Genomic DNA, 21503 nt, shown 5'->3' with positions numbered 1-21503 from the left:
TATGATATTTTATACAAGATATTTACTTCCTTCAGATGAAAATATAAGGAAAATTAAAAAAAAAAAAAAAAAAAAAAAAAAAGTTACAATATCTAGACTTTTCAAGATCCACAGGGATCCTCAGTGAATGCAGTAGGGAATTAACCTTTTAATTAAGCTAGTGTTATTGCAAAGAAGGATAGCTTTGAACATTGGTAAGGTCAGCCTGCAAGGAATAAATTTGTTTTGGCTTCAGAGATAACTTTGTTAACTTCTAAAGCATTCAGCCTTTCCCTCTGTCTTCCGCTTTCTGCATCTGCTTTCTGCAACTATAGAAACTACCAAAGAACTCATCCAGAAGAAAGGAGCAAAATAACACAGAATTCAATACTAAGATAGGCAGACACAAAAGAAATACAATCAGGCAATAACTTTCAAAAGCCATAAAGTTTAATGTGTCCAGACTAGGAAATGTAGAATACTGATTTTCAACAAAATCCAGTGGACTGGTGTAAATTTCCATCTGAATGACTGTCTGGTGCCTGAATAGTCTTCCATGCCACATAACATGAATTCAAATTTTTATAGCATTTTTGAGCTGTAAGGGTATCACTAACCCAGTCAGATATATACTATAACATGATAAAAAACAAGTGTATGAAGCATGGACTTCAGTTTGTTTTCAGAGACTGTAAACCCAGTTGGCTTATTTAAAATTTGAGTGCTCCAGATCTCTTAAAAATAAAAATGTGCCTATTCTTCCAACAAGAATATGGAATGAGACTCCAAAAGAACAACCCCTGAAGAGAATCATTGTCTCCACCCAGCGAAGCAATTACTACCTGATATAGCTAAAGGAAGGGTGAACTCACATTCATTTTCTCTGCGTCCTCAAAGGACTTAGGTCCAGGACATTTTCCATTACACTAAACTCAATGTATCTGCAGGTAGCGCAGCTTAATGGGATAAACTCTTCCTGCCCAGCTTCTGACCTGGGAGTCATTTTACCCTGATGTATTGCCATCTGATCAGTGAGCTGAATGAGATTCCCCTGGGACCATAAACTGCTTAAATCTCATGACTGGGATCTAGTGTGATTGTGGATAGGTAGAAAAATTGAAATACTCTTTGAGGAGAGGGGGAGTGAGAGAGCGGTTGTGGTGGAGCTCGGCTGCCCACCTGAGTAAAACCACCACAGTGATGCTCAATAAAGCAAATATTCCCCAAATAACAGCTACTTTGCTGGCTTGCTTCTTAACCAGGGTTTTATTAAAGTATCTGAAGGTGCAGATCATTTTGCCACAATTATTCTGTACCAAAAGTCTGTAGAAGGATTCAGATAAAAAGGTCCAAAAGCTGATTTTTCAGTAAGCGCCCTGCTTTAGAGTTGCTCTTGACTCTTATGGGTGTCAACCACATGCAAATTCACCTGACACAAATTCACCTGGCCTTTTAAATATTTAGCTAAATTTTCTTAAATCCATATTTTTGTTATTCTGAATGAAAAGTCTTAAAGAGAGGGAATTGGTAAAAACAGCAGGAAATTTAAATATTTCAATTTTTTAATAACTTTTTGAGCACAAAGATTGTTTTGTTACAAAATAATTTTATCTTCATAGATAATAATCTGACTTCATCAGAGCAACAATGGGGAGATTATTTTTCAGTTTATGTACACAGAAGATCTGTATTTTTATTTAAGAAGAGTCAGTTTTCCACAAACACTGAAAAATTCAGTACTTATCTTCATACCCACTTCATAACTTCATACTATAAGAAGCAGGAACGCTATTCAAGTTTATGAGTTTTTTTATGTGCATATACATGGTGTTCAAAGAACAGTTAAGGGATGGCAGGGTTATAAAGTTAAGCACTCAGATTTAGGAAATGCAAGAACTAAGATGGTCTAAGCAATTTTATTTCAGGCCCTTTGTGGCCATATATTGTAATGTAGTAGTATAATAGAACTCAAATACATTTTTAATTACGCAGATATTTTTGTTTTCACAGGCCCTCTGCTTCACTCAGTGAGGTGGAGGGGTACTTTATATGGTATTTCACATTCAACATATGTCTCCATGCATTATTTAATGCATACAGTTCAAACTGTGCTCTGTTTACAGAATTATTAATTTTCTCATTGATTTTCCTCTTATACTGAGCCTGACCATAGTATCCTAGTAGCTCATAAACATTAATTAATTTATTTTTTCAATATCCGATTGTGACTAAAATTTTAACTCCTTAGACAATACCCCTGAGATAAAATGAGTCCACTAGTTCCTGTGCCCAGCTTGCAACATGAATGAAATTCATCTCATTTAGAGAGCCTAAATCCTAAACTGTTTTCAGTCCAGGTTAGAATAAGGGTTGAGTCTTTGGAAGCAGTCTTTGGAAAATATACATACAATATTCTGATGTTCCAGTTATTAGTGAGGGAGTCTGTCTGTCCTGCTTACACTAGAAGTTTAAGTTTTAGGTGGCCAATATCAACTGATACCTGACTTATTGGAGCACACAGGATTATAGAGCAATTTTTCTTTCCAAACCCCAGCTCTCCCTGATTTCAGCTGAAGCTGCTGATGCTCAGCACTTCTGCAAAAAATGGCCATCTGTGACTACCAAGATTTTTCAAAGTGAGGATATCTCATTTCCACACCTGGGGAAAGTTTGGTTTATGTGAATTGCCTAGCAATACACAAGACTTGTGTGGCAAAAATCAGGAATAGAAATAGTTGTCTAAAATAGCGTTTGCCTGCTTTAGCCCAAGAGCATCCTTTTTCCTTATATAGCCTTGGTCCAGAATTTTCCAATATGTATAAGAAATGATACTGGAATCCAGCAGATGCACAATTCTGTGTCCCTTGATGCACAATTAATTCCCAAAGGACTTAATGTGTCCTGTATGCACAGTAATTGTGACAGGTTTTATGAAGAAATCATACATCCTTGACTAAGTATTTTACTTTGAAGCTTTGTCTTTATTTTAACCTATGAAGTGAGCCATAATTTATGAAAAGCAGAGTCTAGTTTTCCTCCTAGATTTCATTTAGACCTGGGACTGCAGAAAATAGCAGAAGTATCAGTGGGGACACCTACACACAAGAAGTCTGAGAGATAAGAATGCGTGAGCAGAAAAGGAGTCAAATTTTAAAATAACTCTCAGCAGCTCTGGATGCAATTCTACACAACGGCCACCACCTGCAGAGCCACGGGCTTCTTCCTCCTCAGAAGTAATTGCTGGGAGCAGTTATTGCTGTGTAAACTAGCCCTGGAGAGAAATGAGACAAATGCTTTCCCCAGGAGTTTCACTGGTATGCTTATGCACCACAGCAGTGCAGATGCTGGAATTCTCCATATTTTTTTTTTTTTTTCTGTTTTTACTAACTGAGCTTCAGTATTCATCCCCATTTGCCCCATCCTTGTTGTGATGATTTTTCTATTCCTCCTCTTTCCTGGGAAAATCTCAAATTCAGTCTTCCTTGGATTTGCCATTACAGATAGACAGATCCCTTGGCCTTTTTTTTAAAAAAAAAGCACGTTGGGTTATATATGTATCCAACAAAAGAAAGAAGAGGACTCAGGAGTGATATTTTGATGTATCTTTTTCTTACCACTAAAATTATCTCAATAAATTACACCACTCCTCCTTGACTTTTTATCCTTACTCCAGCATTACCTCTTCCACTAATGCTGATGTACTTATCTGTGAGGCTGGTAGCTAACCAAGTGCATGATTCAAACAAACATGTAAAAGGGCCTTGATCAGGCTGATAGCACAAGCGAGAAGGATGGAGGAGCAGGGCTGCACAAGGAAAATGGATTTAGGAGGTGGAGTTAAGGAACAATCTTGGTTACTGTCCAGAGTAATTCAGTAGGTGTTACCCTATTGACAGAGGCTCAGAAGAGCACTGAGAAATTATGTAATTTAAATGCACAGCTATAGCTTTAAATAAGTACACAGATATGTGCAAAACAAATCACTTGCATTTTTTATTCACTACAGCTGGATAACTTTAAAGCAGCCACCAGCAGTGTGTACTAGGAAGAGGAGTCTTATGTTTTCTGCAAATTTAACTAAGTAGGGCACCCAGGTGTGAAGACTAGTGTGAGGGCTTCATCTGCAAAACACAAAGGGCTTGTTGTGCCATGGGCTGGACAAAGCTGGACTAAACTAAAATCTGTATTTTTTGGTACAGAAAACAAGAAGGGCAAGCTATCTGTTGCATACTTTTTGTTTGTTTCCCTGTATCATTCATTTGGGGTAATACTCTTATTTCTTTATTACATGATTACTTTATAGTCTTCTGATATAAAACCAGGGTGTTTTGCTGTGCTGCATTCCCGCCACGAGTTTGTTGGCTGGGAAACTGAGACATGGTGTTTGCCATCACTCCAATTGCTCAGTAGTAATCTCAGCAAGGCTGCCCTATGCCAGAAGCTGTGCTTCAGGTGAGGAAAATTAGAATAATTTGTGAGGCTCAGTGCTTCCATGCTGGGGGACTGAAGCAGCAGAGATGGGGGGAGGATCAGGGAATGGAATGGGAGCACATGAAGGGCTACACAGGAAACTGCAGGGGGAAAGGAGGCATGGAGGAGGAAGCTAATGAGGCATGAGGACTTTTTGTAGTGGTTGTGGGAACATGGACATATCAGAAAAGGAGTATTTTGTGAGGAAGAGTTGAAAACTGTAGAAAGGGGTATGCAAGTGAAGTTATTGCAGGACAAAAGGATGAAGAAGTGGCTACAGCCTGATGCTGAAAAACTGTATGGTTCCCCTGCATTGTTCTTTTGCTTCACATAGTCCAGCAAATACTGATTGTTTATCTATTTATTTTTTTTTTGAACAGTTACTGGATTTTATAGTCTGCAGCCACATTCATCATTTAATACTAGCAAAGACACCCTCTAAGATTGTCTTTTTTTATACTGGTGCTTCAAGTTAAAAATCTATTTTAAATTAGTGGATAGCAACTAGCAACCTCCAGAGGGCTAAACTGATGCTGTTAACAGGTCCAAAATGTGATGCAGCATATGGAGCTGAATACCTCATGGTACAGATTTGCATGCAGGCGGTTTTAATTAGGATTTAGAATTCCTTGAGGAATGCAGCATTCTGGGCTAGTCTCAATCTTGTCAATACATAGTGTTTTTGTTCATGCTAAAGCCTTCAAAAACCAACAGGTTCCTAGTTTCTTTTAATTTTTGATGCTTATATGAATTATTACATTTTTCTCTAGCTGCCAGCTTTGTGTATGATTATAACCTGTTTATATGTACTTAGTATAAAAGATTGCAGTCTTTTTTTTTTTTCTTTTTTTTTTCTTTTTTTTTTTCTTTCCCTAATATTGTACCAGGTCAGTTCAAAATAAAAACTTACCTGCAGCTTTTTGACATTGCATAGCTCCTTATTTTTTCCTGCAGTACTTTATCATTAGATGTGAAAACATGCTTTAACTCGATGGTTATTGTGCCATCTTGTGAGCGAAAGGTGCAACTACATCCAGCTAACAAGAAAGGTGCTTTGGCTAACATCCATTTAATTTCTTCTTCATAGTGAAACAGAACAAAACACAAATATTTAGAGATCCAAAAACAGATAAGGATACTATTGTAAAACATTCCGTACTCTGCATTGTACTCATATATATATATATATATTTTTTTTAATGAAAATTACCTATAATGGGCAAATACTTTCTTATTTCAGTAAACTGAGACAAGAAATCATGTATTTGCTTTTATTTGTTTATTTATTTTTCCCTCCTGAAAAAAAAAAAGGAACTTCTTTCTGTACTGAGTATAAAAATCATGCAAGTTCTCAGTATTCAGTGCTGATAGTGTCCCTTCTGTGAAACAATTTGGTTCTTGCAGGAAACCTCTTGTCTTCTAAAAATCACTATTGGTTTCTGAGAGATAACACAATATAAACAGCACAAAGTACTGCTAGCTATTACATTGATGCAGAGAAAACCTAATTCCCGACCTTAGAAAGTGTGCCGTCTCCTGGAACCTTTGGTGAGAGGAAATCACTAAAAGGAAAATAAATTGGCATTAGACAACCTACTACAACTGTATTATTATTATTAATTATGCTTATTAACATCACTATAGTTGCATTAAGCTTAGAAAAGCAGAATAGAAAAATGTGAGTTCTACCACTGCCTAACTGACTCTTTTTGTGACCTTGAAAAGTTGTATTTCTGTGCCTAATTTTACCCACCTTTAGATGATGCACATACTTTTTTCCAACAGGATGTTATCAGACTTGACTAGCACTTGTAAAGCTCTTTGGGCTTCTTGGATGAAAGGTATTGCTGTGATACAGTGACAAGCTTGTTAGAAATCTACTTGATACGCAAAAGAGCAAGTCATTCACAATAAGTATAATTATTCAATGATTTAGGCTTCTTAATCTACTTCCACAGTCTTGGCAAGCAGACTGTGATTTCTTCCATTTTATATAATGAGAAGAGTACTTTTTTTTTTTCTTTTTTTACTCTATAGATTGATTGCAAATATTCAGAATTCAAGCTGTGTTGCTCATTTGCAATCAGTTGGATGAGTAACATTATTTCTACTCATGACTGGATGAATGCCCAAGGACTTGTGTGTGCAAATTGTAAAGTTTGTTTTCTCAAGATACTCATCTGTATGACATTGAAATTCACTGCCTCTGAAGAGCAGTGCCAGTAAAATTCAACACATTGAAGACCACTGAAAATTCTCAAACAAAAGCGAGACAAGGTGGTACTGATATTTTAATGAGATTTAAAAAAAAAAATAAAAATATTTTTTTGTCTAAATGGACCAACCAAATTCTATGCTGATGCTTTTAATTTTTGCCTGTACATAAAAATGAAGAAATTTAGTATATTGAGTATCAACTGTATCTATAATAAAGCTTCAGCTGCATGAAAAGACACATCACAGTTTTACCTTTATTCATTCATCTTTGTGTCTTACATATGTCACGGTGCCTTTCTGTAGGTTGAAAGCCATTGACTGGCTGCTCTCATTTCACAGGATGTTGTAGAGGCCTGTGACTCCTATAACACACTTTGCTCCCCACATTTGCAGCACTTCTGTTGCTAGCAGAAGTAGTGGGTGATGTTTTTAAGTGTGGTCCAGCCATGCAGAGAACAGGGACATGTGTCCTTGAATGGCAATTCCAGCAAGATCACGTTCACCTTAGGACATGGGTCAAATTGAGTTGATCGAAAATGAAGCCTTTTATTTGCATTTTCTGCAAAGCAAAATCATGATAGCTACAAAAAGTACTGAGGACTTTTGTAAGAGCCAATTCTTTCTGGCCCCAAAATGAACAACATATTCCCAACCATCTTCATTCATGAGTCTGTGAAAGGTAGGTTGTAAAAATAGCTTTACTTCCGTTTAAGTGCTTTGGTCTGGCTATTGTGATTTGTTACTGACTTCCCACATTTGTTACATGACTTCCCACTTTTTTTTTTTTCTTTTTTTTTTTTTTTTTCTTGAGAGTTAGCTTTGTTCAAATTTAAGGCTTTTGACCATTACCCTCTGCTAGATTCCCATCTCCCATCCTGTTTAGCTGACAACTACTTAGCAAACACAGCCTTAGAAATGCTCCTTTAGACAGTACTCTGTGAGGAGCAGTAATGCTGTAATAATCTCACATTGTAGAGAGAACAATCTCTTATAAAAAAGCACGTTCATATTAAAAATTCACAGCAGCACACTCCATTCCCCCATTATAGGTAATTACAGAGAATTTTAAATATCTGATGCTAGTTGGCAGTGTACAATACCCTGTCAGCAGCAGGCACTGATTTGTAATTTAATTATCATAAGACATCCACCTGTTCTTTTGTCAAACGAAGAGTAGCATTTCCGTGCAATCAGGCTTTTCCCTCCAGAGATTTGTATTAACCCTTAGAGAAAATACTGTTTTCTAGGGAACTGGGTAATTTCAAGGACAGAAAAATGGAAACAAATAAAGCATTCCTGCAGGAAAGTCTCAATTCTGATTTGGTATTTTCAGCCTTCTGTTCTCAGAAACTTTCCTTACCTCTAGCTTTTTGCTGTGTCAAGCTGCTTTGATTCACAGCTGAAAGCATTTCAGTGAGGAGAGATGTGGGAGGAGAGATGTATGAAAATCAATGAGTTTGGTACTAAGAACACGAGGCAAACATATAACAGGATTGACCCAGAAATGCTCTAGGCTCATACTTCATGAGTAATAAGAATGCTGGGCTCGGGCTGGGGCGGGATAAGGGCAAATGGAAAAGTGGAAATCTGTTTTGTAAGCTTCCTAGTTTATGGCATATGGACAGGGATATTATCTAATTTGTTATGGAAGAGTATAGTTATCATATATATATATTTTCTTTTTAATTAGAAAATACAGATTTTCACTGGAAAGTCTGCACAGAAGTGTTATGCTTTTTGGGAGCATGGGGCTTGTCATCAGCCAATTTACTGTATGCCTTGGCTCTCAGTTATGCAATGGCTACACTAAAGTGTAGTGATGGCAAAAAGTCTTACCAATGCACGTGAAGAGACGTTCCCTCTTTAACATTACCTCACCCTGCTTTTTGTGCTGTAAAGCTGTTTGAATGATCCAGCTAAATCTCCTTATGGCTTGAGACATTGCTGTCCTGTCTCTTTTGAAAGTGGTCACTGGAAATTTTCATTTTTATCATCTCACAGAAAGATGACTCGCATTCTGCAGTTATTTATCAAAATCATGTTTTACAAATGATTCACTTTGGAGAGGGTGTCTATGAGTAGTTGTGTCTTTTGAAAGTGTACTCACTGAATTCAAAAAATAATTGATTGCTTGGGGCTTAAGTGATTTGTGTGCCAAGCATTTAATGTGACATTGGTTGGAGTATTGTCTATTAGGCTGATGGCTTCTTGCCCAAATACTACTTGTCTGGTACCAGTCATTTCATAGATTCATTAATTATGTTATCAGAAAAGTGAAAATGTGAAGGGTTGCAAGCATATCCCAGAGAGGAAAAAGAGAATAATTCATTTCACACAGGCATTTGGAAAATAGTTGGCAAATGCAGAACCAATTCCATGTATCAGAGTGAAGGCAAGAATAAATCGGGACAGTTTCCTTTGGAAGACTGAGTAAATGAAACAACACCCCTGGGCCTGGTGCTCAAAGAGAGCGCCAGGAGCAGCACTGAAGTCTGCTTTGTGAAGTCCTTCTGAGCATACCTGAACTTGAGAGTCCTCTGTGTGTTTGTTCTGGCTATTCAAATAAGTCCTAGATTTTGTCTTTCCTTTAGTCTTTGATTCTGTTCGTTCAATATTTAGCATGCAGCTTTCAGCTGAAAACATGTGGAATAGCACCAAACACTCTCTGTGCCAAAGACTTATGATTCCCTATCTAATCTGTATTCTGCTCTCCTCCTCGTGTTCCCTGCTGTACTGTCACCATGTCCTCCACCAGCACCATGTGTAACATGAAATCATACCCCTCACGTTAGCCATTCTGTAGTCTTTTCCCTCAAAAAGTGCTTTGTGTATGCGTACTGAGTGTAGACCACAAGGTGCTGGCCAGGCTCTGTGAGGAGAGGCCAGGGCTGCCTGGGCTGGACACAGCCAGTTCCACACAGACCCCACCTCAGGACATGGCTGAGCCCATTCAATTAGGGGTTGGCATCTCTGTGATTGGGCACCTAGAGGTCTGGTCACTTAATTTAATTTTTAGGGTTAGAGTTACATTGCTTCTTGTACGAGTTTTGTTTTTTATATTGGACAAGCTGCTTACTTCCTCTGTCTCCTATGTTACTGCTCTGCAGAGCAGGAAGTTAAAAATACCTCACACTGCACTTGGCCTACAGGATAAGGGGAAAAAATGTTTTACTGCAGAGTTTTGCCATGCCCATAACTCTGTGGAGGTGCATGTATGCTCTCTAGCATTACAGTATGCTGTGGTGAATGGAGAATGACTCAAATATTTTACAGAGAAAAAGCTACATAAGTGCAATTATTAATGTGAGGGTGTGAAACGTGAGCTGGCACAACAGCTCAGCAGATTGACAACTTTGTTTTCAGTATTTTTGCTTGCCAATACATCTTCTCAGCTGTCTATCTGAAGGTAAAAGTTCTGTGTATCAGCATGATAATGCCACTCTTTCTCTTTTTGAAGAAGTGTTAAAAACAGAATGAAGTATTCTTTCTAGAACAGAGTAGGCAATACAAATAGTTTATCTGATATACCATACTGATATACCATATTTGCATTAATACATGTGCATTGCTTCCTTAAAGCATATTTGTTCACCCTTTTAATCCTTTTTTTTTTTTTTTTTTTTTCCCTAGAAATACCGCTATCAAGATGAGGATGTTCCACATGATCATACCTTGCCTCGATTAACCCATGAAGTGAGAGGCCCAGAGCTTGTTCACGTGTCAGAGAAGAACTTGTCTCAAATAGAGAATGTCCACGGATATGTCTTACAGTCGCACATTTCTCCTTTGAAGGTAGGATTTACTGTGGCTTTGGTCCTCCACCATGAGAAAATGTATGTCATGAAGACCTTGAGAAACCTACTTTGTTGTGCAAACAAACAAATTGCATTTTGCAAGTATCAGTATAGATTGATTGTCCCACATCAGGTTTTTAAGTCTGGTCTATATTGCAACTGGTGATGGTTTAGTTGGCAAAGCTTGTGTTTTGGAATGGCAGACTTCCCTTCCCAATTGTCCTCATAAAATGAAAAAAAAATAAATACTGTAAATATAACATCTGATGGAATACTATTTTTCACATCAAAGCTACATCAAAGTCATAAGATATGGCATGAAAAGGGAGCTCATTTGCCACTATTCAGATCTTTACAACTCAAGCACTTTATGTTTTCTGTGGGTTTTGTTGTGATTCAGGGTGATGTAGAGACATCTCTGTTAACTAAGGTAAATCTATAAAATACAGATTGTGTGAGTGTCCTCTGATAAATTTGGCTGAGGAAAAATGCTTCTGTTAATGGTGAGCCCATATATTAATCAAAAGGAATTCCATTTCTGAAAATTTGCTTTTAAATAAGACTGCAATAGTTTGAAGATGTTCCTAAAGCTTCTTTAATGAAAGGTGTGTGATAGTTTTTGTATTACTTGTTTTCTTCTGGAGGGGTAATAAAAGGGGGGGGGGGGGGGGGGGGGGGGGAGGTAAGAAAAGGAGAGTAGTTTTACAAGAGGTGGTGACGTTCTGGGAAATGGATTTTGTTCAGGTATTTAACCAAGCAGCAAACAAGGCAAATGGGCTTTGCTGTTTCTGGTACCCAAAATGTGGATCACTTACCTAGTGGAGTGATTACAGTGTGGTTACAAGTGAAAGGAAATATTTATTATTAAAGACTGATGTGAATTCAGTTGGTGATCATCAAGTTTTCTTAGAACAACCATACGAAGTAATCTTTGTATGCTGTTCCTGTTGTTTCTGTGTGTAGTTTGTACGTAGTTTGCTTTTTCATGTTTTAGCAGATTTACACATTGTCTATCCAACTTCTATTGCAGAAACCACTGGTAGCAAGTTGTGATACATATTCTTATGCAGAAATAGCTTAATTTAGTTGTTTGGAAGGGATTACCTTCATGTGGCCTCAGTGTAAACTCAGGGAACAACCAAAGACAAAACAATTTATTGACTGGAAAGAAAACATCGCTGATCCTTTGGGCTCTTTGAATATTAGGATTATGGTGGTGCTTCTTATTCATGAAAGTAAAAAATGGATAATATTTGGTTTTACAGGTAGAGACCTTCAAGCATCCAAGTATGCATGATCCAAGCTGATAATGTAGCAACAATGATAAAAAGCATATTGTTGTCAGGTGAAGGGTATCCTCAGACATCTGCAGTTGCCTTAAAAGATCTCCCAGCCTAACGCATTCCTACGATAGCAGAAAGTTGTTGTCTGCAGCTGTTTCCTGAAGAGGAGGGAGGAGAGGAGCTATGCAGTATTTCCTTTTGGGAAACACTATCTCCTGCAAGAGAGCCTGAGGATTCCCAGAGCCTGAGGATTTCAGACTTTGACTCTGTTCTTTTTACATCTTTCCCTCAGGTTCACAGTGGCTGTAGTGTCTTGTGCCTGCCACTTACTCTAGATTTAGTAATTTATCTCTTTAGATGTCTGTGAGGTTTCTGCTTTCTTTCTCATGTAGTCTTCGACCTGTCTTTTACCCTTCAGTAGAGAATTAGCTCAGGAGGTTGGAGTAAACCTTCTGTTAGAGCTACATTATGGTACACTGTCTATCTGAAATGTCTACTTTGGAGTCAGTTTTGTTTCTGGTATTTGATGGAAATACCCCTTCAGAAGCTTTTGTCACAATGATTTCTGCCTATTTGAGAAACGTCTTTCCCAACTCTCCAAAACCCTAGGTTGTTGTCTTTTTGAATTATGTAATTTCCATCCTATGCCCTGACGTTCTTCAGTATTCCATTTTCTTCTCAGCAGTATTGCACAAACATGGCTGCACTGAATAATGGCTAAATCTGGAGCATACTGCCCCTCAACCACGTCTTTCCAGAAAAATGCCAAACACTGCTTTTAAAAGATCTGTTGGAAAAATGTGCCAGCAGTTTAACTATGAGCCTGTCCATACCATTGTGTATATCTGTAAATAAAATGTCCCAGGGATTCTTGAAAGACTTTCTAGCTCCCAGGAGAGAGAGATTTAGCCCATCTTTATGAAGACAAGTGAATATAAATGCCTGATATGGTAACATGCTGCACAGTACAGATACATCTTAAATTTGATTCCAAGTTCTGCATACAAAATGGTAAAGAATTTGGCTGTAGGTTCATATTCTGGATTATGTTCTTTTATGTAGTCCAGAATCATCCTAGTGGATCTGGTCTCTCTTGGGTACTGCAAAAGGACTTTGTTTTGTTAAATACCAAACTACTAAAGTGTTTTTCTTTAACAACATCTCAGCAGTTTTGTGTGTTGAATAATCCAAAATCTGATTGTCAGCCATTATGAAAATCTCTTTGAGACACCCAGGTGCTGTTTGTGATAAATATTGTTTGGAAATGTTTCTGAATAGGGTTTCTGTTGTTGATGTTACATATTTGTTGTCTTTCAAGTCCCTACGCTGTAGCATACACTAGCCAGATTACTTCCTTTCGGAAGATAAAAAGTAAGAACAGTTGTGCTAGAAAGGACACAGTAGTGCTGAAACAGTTGCGCTGGAAAGGGTGCTTTTCAGTATGTCTTTTACTTCTATAACTTCAAATTTTTACATTAACTTTTACTACTGTTGGGTAACATTTCCCATACACTCAACTCAGTGCTGGAAGTGCTTAATTTTAGAAAGCTACAAGCTTCTGTTAAAGGTTGATCTACCTATTAACATGGAGAGGATAAAATTTATAACTGCTTCAGCAACTTTGAATGTCAAACACAGAAGTTTAAAAGGAACTTATTGGTTATGTAGCTGTATTAACATTTGGGGAAAATGCTAACTTTTCACCAGTGTTTTGGAAGAGAGAGTTGACATATTATGATGATAAATGTTCTTTGCAATTTGTAGCGGTGAGCAAATTGCATTTTATTAGTCTACTTAAGAAAGAAGTGTGTAATATACTAAGAATATAGTTTAAAACAGTTGTCTTGCATTTTCTCTCGTTGACACTAGATGGTGCGATTAGCTCAGAATCCTTTGATCAGGTTCTAAAGCTTCAACGCAGCTATTTTTTTTCTTACATGGTTTAGAAAGCGCTAATTCAGTAAAAATGCTTTGCTAGAAACTAGGTGTCTTCAAAAAACCTGGTATGTTGGGAAGTCTGAATACAACACAGATGTACCTGGAATTCAGATGTGCACGTTTTGTCTCTGAATTAAATACTTTTCTCTTTCCCTTCCATGTAGGAATAGAGCTAATCACTATTTATTAAATGAGCAAGAGCTCTGGCTTCTAACCTTATTATTATTGTGATATTAGATCTCTTGTTGTTTTAAATATATTCCCCTTTCTTTAGATAAGCCTAGGAGTTAAAGTACAGATAAGGAGCTTGGATCTCCATGGTTGTCTGCATATTTTGAATGCCAAGGTATTCCAGCTATCTCTATTTGCTAATTCAAAGCAAGGAGTGAGTGTAAGCGTCAATGGTAGCTGTGCAAAAAGAAGTATCATGTAAATTACTATTATTACCTTAGCCTAAGATATTTTTAAATAAGGAGGTTCAGACATTTCAGTTGCTTCCTCTTTGACAATTCTACTTTGTAGAGCGGAAGGAGATACTCTTACCTATTCCTTTTCCTCTTGCTGCCCCAGAGTGCTCTCCTACAGCTCAGCAGTTTATAGAAAGTCAGAATTGATGGACTGACTTTTGAGTGGAGAGAGGGAAAATCCCCTCCACATGGAGCAAGTGAGCAATTCATTTATTTAGAGGTGTCCAAAGTTAAGGTTATCCATGAAATGACACTTGTGCAAATTGGTTTTCAGAAGAATGAGATTTGCTTGTCCCATCGCCACAGTACATTGATTCCATTCCATCTTTTTCCTCAATGATGGCAAAAGCCCCTATCTTAACAATTATTTGAGACTCTCTGTATACAGTGTGGAAAAGATGATGTTGCTGGTGTTGCTTGATCATTGTTTCTGCTCCAAACGAGGTCTCTCCCAACACCCATCTTATGGTGGGTGTGTAGAGTGTTCTGTGCACTCCTATCATCCTTTTTATCTGCTTGAGTTCAGGAGGGTTCTTCCTGTGGAGGCTGCTTGAATTTGGCATGTCCCCTTTCCTGTCTTTAATAAAACAGCTTTCTTCATCTCTGAAGCCTGCCTTGTGCAAGTGTGAGTCAGACCTTACCATGGTGGTTGCCGTGCTTCTTTGACAAATTAACAAAGAAGGGGGAAGAGGCTCTAAGGATAATCCTAGATGATTAATTAATCTGTGAAAAATGTCTTATCCAGAGCTTTCTGGAAACTGTCATAAAGAATAATTTTTTTGAGTCTGAAAATGTAGATTAAGTAAAAGCTACTTATTTCATGATTCTACATTGAATTCAATAAAAATTGAATTCAAAAGACATTTGGAAAAATAAAATCAAAACTTCCATACTTTCAGAGGCCATAGCTTCATTTCTCAATTTGAAAATTTCTTGGAGTGCTTCACTACTGAATTTTGTATGAAATACAAAGTCATGCACTGGTCACAGACACAATGAAAAAAATGAAGTCCAAGACAGTGAAGTTGCAGAGGATCACTTGAGCTGTAGACTAAGTCAAGATTTTTTTGCACAGAACTTCAGAACAACATTAGAAAATGCATTCAACAGGCCAGTCTATCTGTTTTAAGTGAACAGTTGCTTGGAAGTCGTCAGTCTTTAAATACCCCTAACTACGAGGGAACCAGACTTACACAGGAAAAGCTGGTTGCTGCAGCTTTCAGCATCACCATGCCTGTATACCATTCTGTGTAAATCTAGTTCCTCTTGTTTTTTTAGGGATCATGTAAGAAACCCCATTCATTTTTCAGAGATACTGAACATCCCTAGTTCCAATTACTATGGAAGAACACTATGTTAAAGGTGAGGTTCATGTAGGGAAGAGGATAAAGCTGAATTTGTTTAAATTTTGATTGTTCAGGTGTGACAAATAGTTGAGGCTGTGTCATAGTACAGGCTTTCATTCTTGATCAAGGATGCTGCATTTGAGAGGCGAGGCTCCTAAGGGTGATGAAGGACTGTGAGAAGCTGATGATATATGTGAGGAATAGAAGTCTGAAGTTTTCTGTTGCACTTGCAAAATTAATTGAGGTTATATAGAGGACATATTAATGTATGCATAGATATATTAGCAAGTCATCTAAAATTTAATCTGGCATCCTTTCCTGTGCTTACACTGGCTACATTTCATAAGTATTGCTAATTTGCATGAGGCATCTTTTTAGCCCTAGGGTGGCTCAGCCCTGTAGCAATGATCTTATAATAATACTTTTGATCTCTGCCCTGGTAGCTTCCTAACATTTGTGGTAGTGGTGGTAGGTTTTTGTTGTTGTTTTTTTTTTTTTTCCCCCCCTTCTTTTTAATATGCAGTTATTGGCAAAGCCCCATACTGCAGTCTGTATCCGTTAGTGAATTTTCACTGAATATTCAGTATGTTGCTTCATTAAGATACGACACTTGTTACATGTTTAATCGTGTACTGATTTTCTCTTATCTTTTGCTGTTATGGCAGATAGGCACATATCATAGATATGTATCTGTGATCTATGTTTTTTTTTTATATAAAAATGCATTCAGATTAAGAAGAGACAAAAGAAAAACACAAATGTGCTTATGCTTGTTCTTGCTCTTAGAAGAGTAGCAAAAAGAGCTCTGAATTTTTATTCTATTTCACTTCTTTTCAAAGAAAAATAATTAGCTTACAAATTAGTATTTTGAAGAATATTTTGTTTCTCCATTTCATGTGGGCAGAAATGTCTTCCATATTTGCGATATTTGTCTTATTGTGAAGAACGTCCTAAAATGATGCAAAATTTAAATATTACAGTCCCAATGAAAAATAGTTTTTGTTTTTTGGCATCATATGTAGGTTCACTGTTCTGTGTGTTTCATTTTCATTTTTATTTTTTTTTACCTTGGATTTCTGACTGACTTCCCATATGATTTATGTTGCTGTAGACAGTATCTTGTTATCTTTCTAGCTTGTGACAGAGTTTAAAATAAACCATATAACATTGCCTCTGTGGGTGATTTAATTGGAAAAATCTCAGCAACGTAAGGTAAACCTCAGGCCTTGTAATTCTTTATTTTTTGGCAAAATAAATGATGGCTCATGATGGACACAAGCAAAGAAAATTCTGACCATATCTACCAGCCCATTACATGTTGTTAGATTTGCCTGAAGAATAAAGAAAGAAATTTTCAAAGGAATTTGAAAATATTTTCAGGCTATGTACACTGTTTATTTTATAAAGGCCTCCTAGGTATTGCAGGTCTTTTCAAATGTTAATCTGAATTGCAATTTCAGGAGACTCACTGTTCTTGATCTGCTAGGTGCTTTATCCATTAGTATTAATTAGCTGTTACATCTTTTATACTTTTCAGATAATGGATTTCACCTTAAGTATAGTCTTATTCCTAAGTCGTATGTTTTGAAAAAGGTCTGATAAATTGCAAATTTTTCTGGTGAAATCTCTCACTTATAATACAGAAAATGAGAGATTCCAGGAATTCTTTTTTTCTTTTTGTCTTTCTGTAATATTTTGCATAGAACTAGTTACTCTTTGCTTCTCTGTGATTAACTGAGCTGTTTTTCACTTGATGCACTGCCCATATAACATTCTCATAGAATATCAAATAAATTGAGAAGAGATGTGCTATTATAAAGGTGTTTGTGTGTGTATGTGATTTTTTTTTTCCACAGATGAAATAAATGAAATATAGCAAATAAATCTATGGAATCGCCACTAGATTATACAGATGTAAGATTTGTGTGTTCTCTTAGTTCCTTTCTTGGAGTCTACGAGTACAGAAATATCAGTTTGCTTGTAAAATATCTGTAATAGTGTTTGCCACCTTTCCGAAGTGTTTCATGACCTGCTGATGCGAAGTGCAATAAAGCATCTTGACGTTATTAGTCAGACTGTATGAGGAGGGATTTCTCTCAGACATGTCAGACAGCTTTAACACCAGCTGTTTCCCTGAACTCGGTAGCTGAAATGCCCTTCTGTCAGACTTCAGCTACTACTGACACTTGGGAACATACTCTACATTTTAAATGAAGCATTAAACTGCCATAATACCTTTTCACTGAGGAATACCCTTGTAATTCACTCACTCAGTAGAAGCTGTTTGCATTTATATATCCAGTGATGTTACACATCAAAAATGTTGTCTTTTTTCAGTACCAGGTTAAAAAAAATAAATAAAATAGTACAAAGCAGAAGTTTTCAGCTCCAGAAGCTGTGGGTGGGTCCTCCATTAGCATGTAGAAGACAGAATTGATTTAGTCAAACCTTCAAACCTTATGGAGAAATACCTTGGCAGTCTAAGAGGTGCTCAAGATAATTTATACTTTGTTTCCAAGTGTTTCCTCTTTAAACTGGTGTTACTTGTGGCTCTTATTTCATCTTGTCATAAAGTTTTGTGGAGTGTGGAGCTGTGGGGGGAAAAATAAATAAACAAACAAAACCCAACAGATTTCTGGCATTTAGATGAAAAAACATCTTCATGAATAGCCTAGTATTCACCTATTTTCAAGAATCTAATTTAAATAAGAACTTTGGGGGTTATTGTTATGTAGCATCGTGATATCAATAGCTATTTGAGGCTTCTCAGATTTTTCAAATGGAAAAACTTTTGCCATGTGGTTCTCTGCAACATATCTATTCCAGCAGATCATTTCACTTGCTTTCTAATAATTTCTTAATGACAATAGTGCTACTGAGGCTTATACAATTTGGGAAATGTCACAAAATAGTCAGCAGTCTTGATGACTCAGGTGACTTTTTTAAGATTTGCACTGCTTGCTAAATTGATCTCTCATAGTACTTTTTGCTGTCTTTTCTGTTCCTATGCTATTATTTGTCTTTTCCATGCTTAATCAGTCTTGTTATGCTACTTTTCTCTGAACTGCACTCAGGATCCATTCCTGTATTTCTTCTTTAGGTCTTTATTCCCTACTTTTGTTATAACCATTCCTACACCTACACATGGATTTTGTTAATACTGTGAGCCACCCACAAAGTACAAGTTTCTACCAGGTAGCTGTTAACATGTAACGATTGATGCCCTTCTTGTTCAAGACAATTGCATTTTTATTGATCATTTTGCTTTTTCTCTGCTGTGAGAGAATAGGAGTTATGGTTCTCCCTGTCTCCCCATTGTCACACACGGTCTTTATGAGCAGTTTGTGTTGATTTTGTTTACTGCTGGAAGGTGTTTCCACCTCCCCTCAAGCAAAAGCAATATGAAATGCACTTGAATGTCATCAAAACTAGTGGGTCACAGTGGCCTGCTGAAATGGCAATACTCAGGGTAGCTTTTATCCTGTTGAGACTTCCAGAAACTCTGAGCAGTGGCGGATGCGATTGATTTATTTTTATTTTTTTCAGCCAACAGACTTGAGCATTCTGTATTGCATCTGTTATCTTCCAAATGGGAACAGAACATGTCCTTTTTATACATAAGGGCTAGAAGTTAGCTTATTAGGTTAATGAGTATCATGCAGAAAATGAACATGTTCTCAAATAAATATAAATAGTTTATTTTTTTCTTTCCAAAGCCTTCCTTCTTTTACAGTTATACTAAATATCCATGTGGACTGCTGCATTGATCAGTCCTTAGCAGCTGAATTGCATGCTTCTGAGCCAAAAATTCATTAAACCTGATAATTGACCTAATAAAATGGTTGCAATTGATAACATGACATTGGAAAGGCTGAAAAGAGTAATGGTGTTTTCAACAAATAAAGAAGTTTCTACTTTGAAGTCTGTGTCACAAATTGTGTCTTTGATCAAATAGATGAGCAAATTCCAAGCAGAGAAATAGAATTTTTAGTGATAGCACATGGCATGTGAGTATAAAGGCTTATATTAATTACTGGGAAATAGCTAAAATAGCACAAAGTTAACAACTTAACACTCAGAGTGTTAATGACATCAACCAACTTCTGAAGACCACACTTGCATCTGATTTCACATTCAAGTTGCTGCTGTTTCTTCTCTAGCAGTCATTAGGCAGTTGGCTTCCTTTACTATTTTGCAACAGATCTGCAAACTGAGCAGATCTGAACTGCATTAGTCTTCAGTTCAAACTGGGCTATTTTCCTAATTATTATGTTCATAATTTGACTTCTGCTTTGTATTACTTTTTCAGTATCCTGGAGATGTTGATATTTAGTTAAAGAAAGTAGGAATTAGTAAAGTGCAGACAAGGCTGCTTCTGCATTGCTTGTGCTGTACTAATAGCTGTAATGCCAGAGAATGTCTGGAAAAACTAGCTCAAGCAATCTCAGTCGAACTAGCCAAGACAGGTTACCATTGCTGAAAATGCTAGTGACCTATGCACTCATACAGACAGACACCAGGATTGGTGAATTTTAATCCTGTCTCTATTTCAGAATGTAAACTAGGCCACAGGGACTACTAAACACTTGCACCTCAAACACTACTGAAGAAGTGGAGCTGCATGTGTAGACAAAGGTAGAGATTAACCAGGCAAAGCAAAGCATCAATATTTATGTTTCTAAACTCAGTGTGTGTGTGTGTGGCGGGGGGGGGGGGAAGTATTGAGAAAAGTGCTACAGCATCAGCATTTCATTACTATTTTTAAAATGAAATGTTGGGATTCCTGTGAAAAACTTAATTTGCTTCCTGTATTCTCCTTCAGCACTATGGCTACTGGGAAATTCCACACTTAACCTTTAAGAGGACTGTATGCATCTGTGCTTTGCCTTCTGACACTAGCTGCAGAGAAGCAGGGTAGATACATTTCCCAGTACAGATTTATTTGTATCATTACCAGAATGACTTAAAAACTCTGTGTGGTCAGCTGGGCTGTAGAGCCACCGGGAATGTGTATCTATGGCATTCCGTAACTTTTCCTGTACTGGCTTCATCATGGAACCTTTTGTTTTCATGCTTCTTTGTTGAAGTGGAATGACTCAACAGCTGAGTTGCGATGGCAGGTCATTATCTCAAAGTGGGAGAAATCTGAGTCAATTTGCAGTGGGGTACAGAAGCAGCCTGAGCAAAATGAAATCCAGGCTTCATCCCTTTTTTTTTTTTTTTTTTTCCTGTCTCCCTCTTATTCTCCTTTCTTTTTGGTTTCTTTCTTCCATATAAAGAATGTACTATTTACCCAGAGCTAAAATGAAAGAAGCAAGAGATGGGCAAGACTAGCTCTCTGCTGTTGGAGTTTGATACAAGAGTTTTATAGGAAAACATATTTCACAAATACTTAAGCGTGAGGGACTGTGAGAACAGTGGTTTCCATTCAATAGCTAAAGGTATATACGGTACATATGTCTGGGGAAAAGAGGCACAAACTATTAAACCAGCAAAGAGTTATTTGAAAAGTTTGGGAGCTGATGCTTTACTGACAGCTTCTTTTGACTTTAATTCTTTTAACTGTTCATGCCCATTGGCGTATCTGCACTGTTACTTAAACATACAGCTTTTGACAGTGTGGTAATATCAGAGGTGAATAAACTAGTGTCTTGCTGTAAACCTGGTATCACAGCATGTACTTATCACTTTTTTTTTATTATTTATTTATAACTTAGTATAACTCAGTTACAATTATCTTAATGGGGATTATTCTAGCAATTGGAACCCAGGTTTTACTTAAGGTATTCAGTTAAGCTGAAATTGCTTGTAAAGTAGTGCCATAATAGCTGAGGCATCACTGGAAGATGGTAAGTAGGTGAGATACTAATTAATTCTTCTGAACTTCAGTAATTTAATATTCAAAAGGAGGCTGAGTCCATATAGCAGCTTGCTCATTGCATTGCTACTGGGGATTACAGAGGGAGAAACTTTGATAAAAATAGCAGCCTCTAAATGAATTTTGCTGGA

The 21503-nt window shown here is 37.1% G+C and overlaps 1 protein-coding gene across 7 annotated transcripts in view; it reads left to right on the top strand.

Moving 5' to 3' along the window:
• Positions 1–21503, top strand: part of DLG2 (discs large MAGUK scaffold protein 2) — an 883769-nt gene that overhangs the window by 310142 nt on the left and 552124 nt on the right. For all 7 annotated transcript variants that reach the window (XM_032198439.1, XM_032198448.1, XM_032198456.1 and 4 more), the window contains one exon: positions 10297–10458. In XM_032198439.1, the coding sequence (XP_032054330.1) occupies positions 10297–10458 (162 nt within the window). The remainder of the gene's footprint in view (positions 1–10296; positions 10459–21503) is intronic.

Source organism: Aythya fuligula, chromosome 1 (genome assembly GCF_009819795.1).
Source record: "Aythya fuligula isolate bAytFul2 chromosome 1, bAytFul2.pri, whole genome shotgun sequence".
Taxonomy (NCBI): domain Eukaryota; kingdom Metazoa; phylum Chordata; class Aves; order Anseriformes; family Anatidae; genus Aythya; species Aythya fuligula.
This window is presented reverse-complemented; position numbering and strand designations above follow the sequence as displayed.